This window comes from Heliangelus exortis, chromosome 19 (genome assembly GCF_036169615.1).
Source record: "Heliangelus exortis chromosome 19, bHelExo1.hap1, whole genome shotgun sequence".
Classification (NCBI taxonomy): Eukaryota; Metazoa; Chordata; class Aves; order Apodiformes; family Trochilidae; genus Heliangelus; species Heliangelus exortis.
Window position 1 is genome coordinate 247,458 of NC_092440.1, and position 13,225 is coordinate 260,682.

Sequence of the window (13,225 nt, forward strand, 5' to 3'; positions counted from 1 at the left end):
CTCCGGTGCACCCTCTCCCGGTCCCCCCACTGCCGGGTGCCCCCCGCTTCACAGCAACCCCCCGTGCACGGTCCCCCCCTCCCCAGCCCCCTCTCCCGGAGCCCGTACCCCCCCGCCCCGCCATGGCCGCCGACCGGCATCGCCCCCTCCCCTCGCCGTTACCTCCGGGAGCCGCAGCCGCAGCGGGACCCGCACCGGAGCAGCGGCGGGAGTGGGAGTGGGAGTGGGAGCGGGAGCGGGAGCGGGAGCGGGCCGGGCGGCTCCGCCAGCGCCAAGGCAGCTACCGACACTGGCGGCGGCGCGCACGGCTGCGCGGGCACCCGCACCGGGGACACGCACATCGGGGACACGCAACAGGAGCGGGCACACGCGGCGGGGACAGGCATCGGGACAGAGGACACGCAACAGGAGCCGGGAACACGCACCAGGAGCACCGACCCCGAGCGGAGACGCGCCTCGGGACCGGGGACACTCACTGGGGACACGCCGTGGGACAGGGGATACCCACCGAGACCGAGCACCCACACTGGGGACACGCACGGCGGAACAAGGTGTCTTCAGTGAGGACATTACATGAGGGACACACTGGGGACAGGTAGAGTACAAGGGACACTCAGGGGACCAGGGATCTGAATCGGGGACCTGTGCACCCACCCCAGGGACACACGTGGGGTCCTGGTCATCTGCACAGGAGCTGGCACCCACACTGGGGACATCCCCAGGCCCTGGCACCTGCACTGGAGACCCTCACTGGCAACACACACTGGTGCCCTGCGCTGGGGACACCCACTGGGGACCTTGTTCCTCTCAGGGCATGTGGTTCCCTTAGCCCTGTGGGGAAACTGAGGCACGGGAGCCCTGAGCCATGGGGACACCTCAGTGGCTGTCCCCCTCGTTGCCATCACTGCCACCCGCGGCTCAGGGAGAGATCTGGGGACAGATCTAGGGACAAGGGAGATGTCACTCTGTCTGTGGAGGGGCAGATTTGGTGACAGATTTAAGGTAGAGGATTTTTTTGCTGTGGCTGTACCGACAGAGAGGGCAGGTTAGGGGTCAGAGAGGTTGTCACTATGGCCATGCCTGTGAAGGGACAGATTTGGGACAGAGGGATTGTTCCTCCTGGGCTGTGGCTGCATCGCAGTCTCCTCTCTTCCGGGGAGGGGGCACTGATGGTCCATGAGGCTGGCCAGGGTGGTGGCCGGAGACAAGGACTGACCCTGGGGGTGGCCAGGGACAGCCACGGTGGCCTGGAGTGCCACCTGGTGGCCCCGGCCGCTCGGCTCCCCATCAGCCTGCCCGTCTCATCCATGCGATGAGCTGCACCCAGGTCTCATGCAGGAGTAAACGGGGCTGGCACCCTATGGCAGGACCCAGGCAGGGGTGGGGGTCCCGGGGATGCTCTGAGAGCCCCCTCAACACCCTCAGGACCCACTCTTCCCATCCTGGTGTATCCCACACCTGAGCAGGAACTGGGCTGGGGGGCCCATGCTGTGGGGGCAGCTGACAGGGTTCAGGGGACACAGAGCTGGGGACATTGGAGGGGACATGGGGCAGGGTCCTATGGGCACTAACAGGCCACAATTGCCCTGAGTGTCCCCTCAAGTGTCACCCCCCCAGCCCTTGCCTGGCCCCAGATCAGCTCTGACCCCTGGTCCCTTCCTGGGCCAGGGCATGGGGACATGGAGCTGGGCCATGGCATAAGGACCTGGAGCTGTGACAGTGGCATGACACAGAGACCTGGAACTGGCCCACAGCATGGGGACATTGAACTAGGGCCATGGCACGGGACAAGGATATGATGGGAGGAACCTGGAAGCCTGGCTGAAATACACCTCAGGAGGAGCCCTGCTGGGATTCAGGACACCACAGAGGGGGTGAGCACAGCTGAGAGGACCCCAGGGCCGCGTGGGGGTCCCTCTGGGGAAGAGTGGGGACAAGGCTGAGCTTGGACTGCTCAGCTCAGAGCTAGGGACAGCCTGGGATGGCCACCAAGGAGCCCCAGGAGCAGGGCTGCCACAGTGTGGGGGGTCCCAGTGCCCGCAGCCCCCCACAGAGTCTGTGGGATATGGGGGTGCATGAGGGGATGGTGATGTTCTATAGCCTATGTGTTCTATGTCCCCCTGCCCCACTTGTGTCCTCCCCCCAAGTCCGGCTCCAGGCCTTCCAGGGCTCTCCCCCCATGTCACCCCACAGGCTGCCTGTCACCTGGGTTCTCTGCTGTCCCCATGGGAAGGGACACACAAGGTGACAGGGACCACCCGGATGTCTCGTGCGGGTGGGGTGGAAGGTGGGGTGTGGGGGGGTGCTGACAGCCTTGATGAGCTTCTCCCCCACATACCCACACCCCACAGAGGGCTGGGGGGTCCCAGGGGGCTGTGTCCCCAGACAGACAGACAGACAGACGGACAGACATGCTGCCTGTAGGGTTCCCCCTCCCAACACCCCCATCTGGGACCACCCACACACCCTCAGGCACAATCTCCCCCCCCGTTCCTGACGCAGGGACCACACACACACATGGCAGAGCAGCCAGAGACAGTCAGACACAGACAAACAGGCAGACAGGGTGGGTGTGCATACAGCCCGGCTGTGTACACACGCGTGTGTGCACACGACAGCACGGACACACCTGCTCGTGCACTGAGATTCGTGTGAGCCTGCAGCACACGGGGTGCACACCAGGACACACAGGGACAGCCCACACACGTGTGCACCTGTGAGCACAAACACACACACAGAGCCATGAATGCACACATGTGCACACACAGGGTCACACCACGCGTGCGTAACCACGCACATGAAGACCACACACGTGTGCTCCCATGAACACGCAGATCAGACACATGTTCACCCACATGCGTGTGCTCCCACGCACGAGCAGTTCACACACGCGTGTGCACCCACGCCCACAGGGGACACGCACCCACCTCTGTACACCCCGCGGAGGGGCTCACACAGGGATCCCCGCAGCCCCCCCATTGTGACCCCTCCTTTCTCTGGGCTCAGCCTCCCTGTGTCCCCCCCTCCTGTCCTCTCCCAGGCCAGTGTGTCCCCAAAGTCGTGTGTCCCCTCCCCACAGCTGTGCCCCCCCATTGGCTGCCGGGGCGGAAGGCGGGGACCGGGGGGGGTCCTTCCTCCTCCTTCATCCCTCCTCCTCCTCCTCCTCCCTGCCCCTCCCGCTCGGTGCCGGTGCCGGTGCCCGGGCAGCGCCGAGCCCAGCGGATCGGGATGGCCCGGCCCCGCCGCCTGCCCCTGCCTGCCCCCCTGCCTGCCCCCCTTCCTGCCCCCATGCCTGCCCCCCTGGGGTTCTGCCTTTGCTGCCTTCTGCTCCTGCCCGCCGGTTGCTCCTGGAGTCCGGCCCTGTTGCAGCCGGCAGCCCGCAGGTACCGGCACCGGGGGGGTTTGGGCAGGGGGGCACCGGGTACGGGGCAAGGGGGGCCATCTGGGTATGGGGGAAGAGGGAGAAGAGGGAGGGGGTGTAAAGGGGGCTGAAGATACAGGGAGCTCTGGGTACCGGGTACTGAGGAGAGGCTACTGGGGGAGGTCGGTACCGGGTACTGGGGCGCTCCAGATACCGGGCACAGGGGGCTACGGGCACCGGGGGGCTCTGGGTCCCGGGTCCCGGGGAGGCTCTGGGTCCCGGGAGGCTGTGGGCACAGAGAGAGCTGGGTAGAGGGTCCCAGGAGGGTTCTGGGTCCCGGGGGATTGCGAGCACCGGGCATGGAGGGCATTTGGCACCGGGGGGGCACCGGCTGCTTGGTCCATGCTGCTGGGGTTACCAGAGCTGGAGGTTACTGGGAGACACTAGGGCTAGCTGGTCTTACTTGGACTGGCTGTCACTGGGGCGTTACTGGTGCTAGCTGGACTTCCTGGGACTGACTGAAGGGATACTTGGGTTTGCTGGGCAAATCAGGGCTAGGACTTACTGGGGTTAGCAAGAACTGGTGCTTACTGGTGAGCTACTGGGACTAGCATCACTGCCAGGGGTATCAGAGCTATGAGGGTTATCAAGATGGTGGGACAATACTGGGTCTACCTGGCCATACTGGGGCTGCCTGGCTATACTGGGACACACTGGGACATGCTGAGGCTGGTGTGGGGTGAGCAGCCCCGGCCCCGGGGTCCTGCCCGTCCCTGGGAGGTGGCGAGGACCGGGGAATCCCGATGGTGAGATCGAGGTGGGTTGCAGCTCCTGTGCCCTCGATCCCATTCCGGTGGAGCGGCAGAGGTGGGGGGGGGGGGGGGGGCGGGGGGCTGGCGGGGGATTGTTTACAGGAAACCTTTGGCTCTTGCAGTGTCTCCGGCACCGGATTGCCGGGACCTCCCGGTTCCGCTCCGGTTGGCGAGGCGACGGGCAGAAGCAGCCTCATTTCCCCTTCCCCTCCTGGCCAAGCCCAGGAAGACCCCGGCGCCTTGGCACTACCCTGACATGCCCCCCTGCCCCCCAAGCCCCCCTATCCCACCCCCCCTCTTCCACCCTGCTGCTGGCATTGGGGGTGGGGGTTGGGGAATGGCTGGGGTCCCACATGCCGTTTGGGTGGGAGGAGGTGGTCACGAAGCCAACGGGGTCGGGGGGTGGGGTTCAGTGCCAGCCCTGAGCTGGGTTTTGCTCCTGTGTGTCCTGACTTGCAGAGCCCGGGCCAACTCAGTGCATGAATGCTGGGTCAGTCCAGGCCATGCGAGTGCTCACACGTTGATACCCGCTTGCTCCTTCTCTGCTCCCCAAGGGAGCATTCCAAACATCCCAAGAGGGCATTCCCTCCTTTCGTGCTTCCCAGGGGGGCATTCTCTCCTTCCCTCCATCCCATGGGGGGCATTCTCTCCATCCCAGGAGGGCATTCCCTCCTTTCCTGCTTCCCAGGGGTAGCATTCCCTCCTTCCCTCCACTCCTTCCCTGCTTCCCAAGGGGGTGTTTCCTCCTTCCCTCCATCCCAGGGGGGCATTCCCTCTGCCAGGCAGGAGAGAGGGAAGTAAGACGAGCCAGGACCCATCCCCAGCCCCATCCATCACCCTCGGCACCCCTGGGGCTGGCACCTTCCCTCTCCCCCAGACCGCATCCCCCCACCTGCCTGGGGGGCACCTTGGTGCCTGCCCAGAGGGGGACAGTATCACCCCACCGTGTCGCTGTGTGTGTCCCCTCTCCCAGGACCCCGCTGGGCACGGCAGAGGGTTGGCAAAGGCGTGGTGACAGTCCCTGCCAGCTCGGCTTTGTCGTGTCCCTGGCACCGCGCCTGCCTGGGACAGTGCCTGGCCGGAAAGCCCTGTACCACCCCGCTGTGTGTCCCCCCCCTCAGGCATCTCCCAGACAATTGTCCCCACTCGTCCCAGCTGCCACCACCTCCCCTCAGTCCCCAGAAAGCTTGGGTTTGGGCTCAAATGGCACACACACCCTCGGAGCCTGGAGCCGCCGAGGGGGACAGGGACATTGGGCGTCGTGGCATTGATGTCCACCCCCCCCTCCCTCCTTTGCGGGGGGAAACTGAGGCTGGGGAGGGGGCGGGGGCAGGCAGAGCCTGGCATGGGCTGAAGAAAGGAGGCTTTGTGTGGGGTGGGGTGGGCTGGGGGGGCTGCGGGCCCTGCTCCAAGCCAGCCGGGCCGGGAATGCAGCAGGAATGTGAGGCCCCAGCTCCCGGGCAGCCCCCACCTGGGACAGCCCCCGTGGGCACCCCAAAAGCTGGGGGTGGCCATCTCCCGGGGGAATTTAGGGTGTAGGACCCCCTGATATGGGATATACACCCCCTCACCACACTGGTGGCACTGCCACCTCCACCAGTCCCATGGTGTGCCCTGAGCAGGACTGATGGTTTCCATTGCAGCAACTGGTGCTCCTACACGGTGACAAGGACAGTGTCATGCCAGGTCCAGAATGGCACCTTCCTCCAGAGGGTCTTCCAGGGCTGCCGCTGGCCCCTGGTCTGCAGCGGGGGCAGGTGAGAGGTGACACCAATATCCCGTGCCACAGTATGTCCCAGCACCTTGCGAGCCTTGGTAGCTGTGATATCCCCCCTGGATGGAGGGATGGATGGATGGAGGGAGGGATTTTCCTGTGGGTGCTGGGTGACAGCACTCTCTCTCTCTGTGCTAGCAGCTACCGCACAGTGGCCCGGCCCATCTACAGGGTGACCTACAGGACAGTGACAGCACTGGAGTGGAGGTGCTGCCCTGGGCATGCTGGAGCCAACTGCCAGGAAGGTGGGAGCTGGAATGGCTAGGAAATGGGGATTCATCCTGCCAGGGTACTGGGCTTGTGGGCTCCTCATTGGGCAGGGTGGGGTCACCCAGGGGCTGTGGATGGGCTGCTGGGCTGGGAAGGGATGGATGGGGAGGTGAGTGGTGGAAGGGGGTCACTGGGTGGTCCTTGGTGTGGGTGAAGGGATGGATGGATGGAGGCATGGAGGGAGGGAGGAATGGAGGGAAGGATGGACAGATGGACATTCTTCTGTTGTGGGTTCATGGATGGATATTCCCATGGTTGAGTGGATGGATAAATGGATGGATGTTCCTGCAGATGGATGGATGGAGGGAGGGAGGGATGTTCTCATGGTTGAGTGGAAGAAGGGATGGATGGGTGTCCCTGTGGAGGGTGGGTGGACACCTCTGCCTGTGGGTGGGTGGGTGAATGGGCAGGTAGAGAGATCCCTGTGGGTGGGTGGGTGGGCAGGGGGTGCTTGGCTGGGTGAGTGGCTCAGGGGGGTAGGGGGTGGGTGGAGGGGTAGATCTGGGGGAGGTGTCAGTGGATGGACAGATGGACACCCCTGTCCAGGTGGGGGGGTCTTTGTCCCCATAGTCACCTGCGTCCCCCTCCCTCCCTCCCTCCCTCCCTCCCTCCCCTATGGGTCCCCAGCTCTGGCTCTGGAGGGGCTGTAGGGTGAGTGGGTGCCACCCAAGGGGGGGACACACACCCTGGGGACAGCAAGGGGGTGGCGCTAAGGACCTGCAGGACCTGGAAAAAGGGGACCAGCTGGGTGGCAGCAGTGTGGGGGGGAGGGTGGGGGGGACCCTTCCTCCTCTTCCTGCTCCATGCGTGCTTGGCTGGGTGCCCCACATCTGGGCCCGCTTAGGGTGGTGCTGGCTGTCCCCTGCAGCACGGAGGTGGCCCTGCCAGGGAGGGGGGGGCACACACAATGCCACCAGCTCTGTGCCAGACACCCTTTTCCTGCCATGCTGGGTGGGCCCCAGCCCCTGTCCCCAGGGTCCTTTGGTAGGGGACGAGGTGCTGGGACCCCACCATGGGGGTGCAGATGTGGCGAGTGTCCCCAGGAATGTGTCCCCTCCCCTCTAAAGCCACCCCTGAGACAGGGATGGGGGGGTTCTCACAGTGGGGCCATAGGTGGGGTTTGGGGGGGTGGGGTTCAGGACTGGAGCGGGCTGGGGGGGGTCTCACTCAGGGTTAGGGGGTGGGTTGGGGGGGGGTCTGGTGTGTGATCAAGGGTGGATTTGGGGGGCAGTTAAGGTTAGGGGGTGGGGGGGTTGTGTGTGGTCATGGGGGGGTTGGGGGGACTGATTTGAGTGAGGGGGTGAGTTGGGGGGGCTGTTGTATGGACATGGGGGGTTGGGGAGGATGGTTAAGTTTGGGGGTGCTGGTATGTGATCCGGGGGGGGGAGCTTGAGGGGGCGGGTCAACGTTAGGGGGTGGGTTGGAGGGGTCTGACATGGTCATGGGGGTCTGGGGGTGCTGATTCGAGACCATAGCAGGTTGGGGGCCTCTGGCTGATCACTCATGGGGAGAAGAGGGACCCACGGGAGGGTGGGGGGTTTAGGGCACTGAGGCTCCCCCAGAGGGAGGATGGACCCCCCCTCATTTTAGGGTGAGGGGCAGGAGCCTTTCTGAGTCCTGTAGCCCTTGGGGGGTGGGGATGTGTCCCCTTCCTGACCCCCCCTCCCCCCAGCAGAGCCTCAAATCCTCCTGGCCCTACGGGACACGGGGCACCCCAACCCGTCCCCACGCCGCCCCCCCCTGCGCCCCACAACATTCTCAGGTGCGTCTGTGCCCCCCACCCCCCCTCCCCTTACCACCCTCCCTGCACCAACATGAGCAAAGAGGGGTGGGTGCCCCCCACCCCACCACCTCCTCTGCCCCCCACCCCGCAGGGTGCCTGAACTGCAGCCAGGTTGGGGACCTGACAGCCCGGATCACCACCCTCGAGATGCAGGTGACCCCCCCCAAAATATCCCCCGGACCCCACCCCCGCCGATGGACATCTCCCACTTCCCGAGGGGGCACCGGGAGATGGGGGGAAGCCCCTCCCCTCTCCCCCTACGCTGTGGCACCCAACTCTCCCTTCTCGTTGCCAGGTGGCCCGGCTGTCGGTCGCTGAAGCCCCCACTCCCCCAGCACCCAGGGGCAGCCCCCCGGGCAGGGGACAGGACCACGGGCAGCTCTGGGGGGCTCCAGCTGCCCGCGGGAGCCCTGGGGATGATGGTAAGGGGCCCAAATCACAACACCCACCCCCCCACCCAGCTACCCGCTTCCCGCAGCGCCGGCGTTGGTGGCAATGCCACATCCTGTGTCACCAGTGCTGGTGGCAGTGCCACCCAGCAGCACCCACCCCAGGGAAAGCACCCTGGTGATATCAATGGGGGGGGGTAATCTGTGGGAGACCCCCTTTTGGAGCCCCTTATGTGGGGGGGAGGCTGCAGTCCCACCCCTGCTGTCTCCAGGAGGTGACACGGAGCCACCCTTGGGGACCTGCCCCAGCTCCGGCGGGGGGGGGGGGAGTGTTGAAGGACACACACCCCCCCCCCCCCCAAGCTCCAGTGCTTTGGTTTGGGGCAGGGTGGGGGGGCTGCTGCTCTTGGGGTGCCCTCCCCCCCCCCCAGGCCCCACCTGCAGCATGGAGCAGTGATGGTGGGTGGGGGGCACCCACCGAGGTGGGACCCCCCCCTGAGGACACTGCTTGGCTGCAGGGACCCCCGGCTGGAGGGGCCCCCCCGGCCCCAAGGGGGATGCAGGAGGACGGGGACCCTCGGGTGTTCCGGGGTTGAAGGGTCCGATGGGGCCACCAGGTGAGAGGGGGGGGGGATTGCCCTGGTTTTGAGGGGGAGTCCCAGGCTCTGGCTGAGCCCATCCCCTGCTGACACGGGGGTGGGTCTCAGCAGGGGATTTAACAGACACTCCCTCCCCTCCTCCCCCTCCTCTTCCTCCTTGCAGGTCCCCCTGGCCCCCCAGGACCACCCGGCCGGGATGGAGCCAGGGGCCCCCCCGGAGAGAAGGGCTTACCTGGTCCCCCTGGCCTCCCAGGACCCCCTGCTCCCCTGGGGCCAGCGATACCCCGCGGAGCCCTGCCCAGTAAGGGGGGGGCTGAGGAGGGGTGGGAGGGACTCTCCCCCAGATGGGGGCCAGGCTGAGGAGGGGAATGGGGACTGGGGGGGGGGGGCGGGGGGGTATCACCAAGGCTGGGGGTGCTGAGACTCCCGGGGGTGGAGTCTGACCCACCCATCCCCCAGGGGACCCCCTCCTCTCCAACACCTTCACTGAAAGCATCGTGGGTCCCACCGGCCCACCCGGACCCGTGGGGCCAATGGGTGAGTGTTTGTGTGCCCCCCCTCCCCAAAACATCCCCGAGGGCCGGACTGAGCTGTGCCCCCCCCCTCTCCTTGCAGGTCCCCCCGGGCCCCCTGGTCCCATCGGCCCCCCCGGCCCCCCAGGACCCGATGTAAGTGTTGGGAGCAGATGGGTGAGGGTGTCCTGAGCCCTCCCACCCCCCCAGGATCGTGTGTGTGTGTGTCTGCCACCTGATGCCACCCCGTTTGTCCACAGGGTAGGGAGGGGGCACCCGGAGCTGCCGGCCCCCCCGGTGAGAAAGGAGACAGAGTGAGTGCCCACCCATGTCACAAGTTGGGGAGGTCTCAGCCCGGGGTGTGGGGGGGAGGGGGGCTCTGCCAGCATCCCCCAGGGTGTCGGGGGGTGTCCGGCTGTGCCCCTCCCTCAGGTGCTGATAGGATCTCCCCCCCTCCCCTCCTCAGGGTCCCCAGGGCCCCCCTGGCAGCCGTGGCCAGGCTGGGGCACAGGTAGGTGTCCAGATCGGGCCCCCCCGAGGTGCAGCCCCCCTGTCCCCCCCTGCCAGCCCCTCTCCTCTCTGTGTTTCAGGGCGAACCGGGCCCCCAGGGCCACTCGGGTGACAAGGGCACTTGGGTGAGTGGTGGGTGACACCGGGGACAGGAGCAGGGACACTCCTGATGTGGGGGCGGGGAGTGGGGGGGTTACTCTCACTCCTCCCGGGAGGGGGGGGTAACCATGTCCCCTCCATGTCCCCCCACCCAGGGAAGGTGACCCTGTGCCCGGTGGCCCCGTGTGACCCCTCTTTTGTCCCCAGGGGGAGGGTTTGCACCATCTCCGTGAGGCACTGAAGATTTTAGCAGAGAGGGTTTTAATCTTGGAAACAATGATTGGGCTCTACGGTGAGTAGGGGGGGACAGCCCAGGGGGAGGGACGGGACAGGGGACCCCCAGGGTGGCCCCTGCTCCATGGGGTGGCCCCTCCACTCCTTCCTCCCCACCCCCCAGCAGGTCAGCAGGTGCCCGTGACATCACGCTGCCTTGCTGACATCATAGAGCTGGGGCAAGAAGTGTGTGGGATGACGTCATCGGCTCAGTGTGATGTCACCACCTGCGCTGGGAGGTCACGGCCAGCACTGGGGACACGCTTGTAGGGCAGGGACCCCGTGGGTGGGCACCCCCAGAACCCCCGGCACTGCCCCAGGGTGCTCACCCCGGGTGGGGACACCTGTGACAGTCTCATCTTGGGGACAAAATGGGGTCCCTCGGCAGGCTGGGGACAGGGGGGTGGCAGAGGCACGGGGGACAGTGTGTCCCCATCAGGGCACTGCTTGGGGCATCGAGGCAGCACCAAGGGACCCCCAGACCCCCCCCAACAGGAGGCACCCTCCTGGGAGACCTGGCACCCCCACCCACTGCACCCACCCCCCCACCAGGGCTGCACCCACCCTGTGTCCTGCTGGGACAGCCGTGACACCTGTGCCACCCATGCCGTGACATCCCTGCTGTGTGCTACCTGTGACACCTCTGCTGTGACACCTTTCCCACACCATGCCACATGTCCTGTGCTACCTGTGCCACACCACCTGTGCCATGCCATGCCATGCCACCCGTGCCATGCTATGCCACCTGTGCTGTGCCACCTATGCCACCCATGCCGTGCCATGCTGTGGCCACCCATGCCATGCCAGCTGTGCTACCCATACCATGCCATGCTGTGCCACCTGTGCCATACTGTGCCACCTGTGCCATACTGTGCCAGCTGTGCTATGCCATGCTGTGCCACCCATGCCATGCCATGCCAGCCGTGCCATGCCGTGCCGTGCCAGCCATGCTGTGCCACCCATGCCATGCCCTGCCAGCTGTGCTGTGCCACCTGTGCCATGCTGTGCCATGCCCTGCCAGCTGTGCTGTGCCACCTGTGCCATGCTGTGCCATGCCGTGCCCCCCGCGGGTGAACGCTCTGCTCTGCTCTGCTCTCTCCCTCTCCCCCAGGCCAGTAGCTTCCAAACCCTCCTGCGGCAGCAGGCCCGGCTGGAGGTCCTGGCTAGAAGGGTCACCTTGCTGGAAGCCATCATCTGGCCAGGTAACGGCAGCACCACCACCCCCCACCCCAGCATGAGCTGAGACTCCCCCTGGGTGCGGGCATGGAGCACGGGGGGCTTTGGAAGAAGGTCCTTGGAGACCCCCACACACCCCCCCTCCCCAAGGGACACCATGGAGATCCTGCTGGATTGGGAGAGGTGACCATGGAGAGCTGCTGGGAGCACAGAGACTCTCATGGATTGAGAGAACTGCAGGGAATCCCTGGGAGCTTCCCAAGGATCAAAGGAAACCTGGGAGTTCCCCAAGGATCGAGGGAGACCCTGGGGCCTCTGAAACCAAGGGAGAGCCTCTTGGAGCAAGGGAGACCATGGAGACAGTCTTTGATTGAGAGGCACCCATGGACCCCTCTTAAGAGGCCCACGGGAGCCCCTGGAGCTCCCCAAGGATCACAGGAGACCATGAAGCCCTTCCCAAACCAAGGGAGCCCCATGGAGACCCCATGACCCAAGGGAGCCCCCAGTGCCAGGGTGCCCAGCAGGGGGGTCAGCGGGGGTGCCCCGCACCCTCTTTTCCCCTCTCCTCCACTTTCCAGCTCTGCTTTTGTGCAGGGGGGGGTCCCAGCTCCAGGGGTGGCGGCCAGGGGTCCCAGGGGGGCCAGTTGGGGTGTGGGGGTGTCCCCATGTGTGTGTCCCCTGTGCCTCCCCCAGCCAGGGGCTCCCGGGGGACAGCTGCAGGGTTTGGGGGTGGGGGGAGATGAACCCCCTCTCCGTGGGGCTGGGGACCCCTGAGCCCCCTTTCTGTGGGGCGAGGGACCCCCCACCCACAGCACCCAAGGCCAGGGGGACACTTTTTCTTTTTTTTTTTTTTTTTTTTTGGGGTGGGGGGGGATGTGTCTCCTGACACCTCTCTCCTTTCCTCCCCGCAGAACCAGAGCCTGGCTCGGGCAGTGCCCCCCCCGGCACGGTGGCCCCCGGTCCCCCCCGTGGCAAGCGTGACAGTGGCCACCCCCCATACCGCATCGTGGCCCCCTCTCGGCGACCCCCAAGACAGCAGTGAGGGGGGGCGGCACCCATTGTGTGTGTGTGTGTGTGTGTGTGTGTGTGTCCAAAAAAACAAACCCTGCACCCACCGCCGTGCCGGGACGGCCAGGAGCAGCGCCCGGGGGAAGAGGGGGGGGTACAGGGTGGGGGTCACCCCCCCGCATCCCCCCGGGTCCCCCCAGGCCGCCTGGTGCTAGGTGGTGTCACGGCACCGCCCTCCCGCAAAGCTTCGCCCCAAGTGATGGTTCTTGACGCCCCCCTCTTCAGAGGGGGGGATGAGGGAGGGGGGCAGGGGACCCCCCGCCCCATTTCTGTCCCCCCCGCTCCGGACCCATTTCTGTCTCTAACCCCTTGTGCAGCTCTGGGGGGGGTTAAACACCACCACCACCACCCCCCGGCCAGGGGGGGTGGGACAGCAGTGGGGACAGTCACCCCCCTCGGGTGGGGACACTGCCCCCGCCCCGCGTGCGCTTTGTCCCTCTGCTCTGGGACCGCGGGGTCATTAAACGCCTCCCGATCCCGCGTCCTGCGTGTCCCTGGGCCACAGCGGCACCGCCGGGGGGGGACATGGGGACGGGAGGAGGGTCCGGGGGGGGTGTCCCACGGGGGGTTGGGAGGGATGGGTGGCACCTGGGGACACG

General features: G+C 66.2%; 1 protein-coding gene across 3 annotated transcripts; it reads left to right on the top strand.

The window, feature by feature from the left end:
• The first annotated feature begins 3,175 nt into the window (after positions 1-3,175).
• On the top strand, positions 3,176-12,698 carry EMID1 (EMI domain containing 1). 3 transcript variants are annotated; one of them, XM_071763225.1, is made up of 15 exons: positions 3,176-3,383; positions 5,817-5,930; positions 6,086-6,192; positions 7,893-7,979; positions 8,092-8,153; positions 8,296-8,422; positions 8,908-9,006; positions 9,152-9,289; positions 9,448-9,525; positions 9,604-9,656; positions 9,761-9,814; positions 9,967-10,011; positions 10,091-10,135; positions 10,317-10,401; positions 12,470-12,694. In XM_071763225.1, exons 1-15 carry the CDS (start codon positions 3,229-3,231, stop codon positions 12,598-12,600), a joined length of 1,380 nt encoding a protein of 459 aa, XP_071619326.1. In that variant the 5' UTR covers positions 3,176-3,228; the 3' UTR covers positions 12,601-12,694. The 3 variants fall into 3 exon arrangements, with proteins under 3 accessions (XP_071619326.1, XP_071619327.1, XP_071619328.1); XM_071763226.1 differs by lacking the exons at positions 10,091-10,135; positions 10,317-10,401 and adding an exon at positions 11,494-11,584 and having other exon boundaries at positions 7,890-7,979; positions 12,470-12,698; XM_071763227.1 differs by lacking the exons at positions 10,091-10,135; positions 10,317-10,401 and adding an exon at positions 11,494-11,584 and having other exon boundaries at positions 6,089-6,192; positions 12,470-12,695.
• The last annotated feature ends 527 nt before the right edge of the window (positions 12,699-13,225 follow it).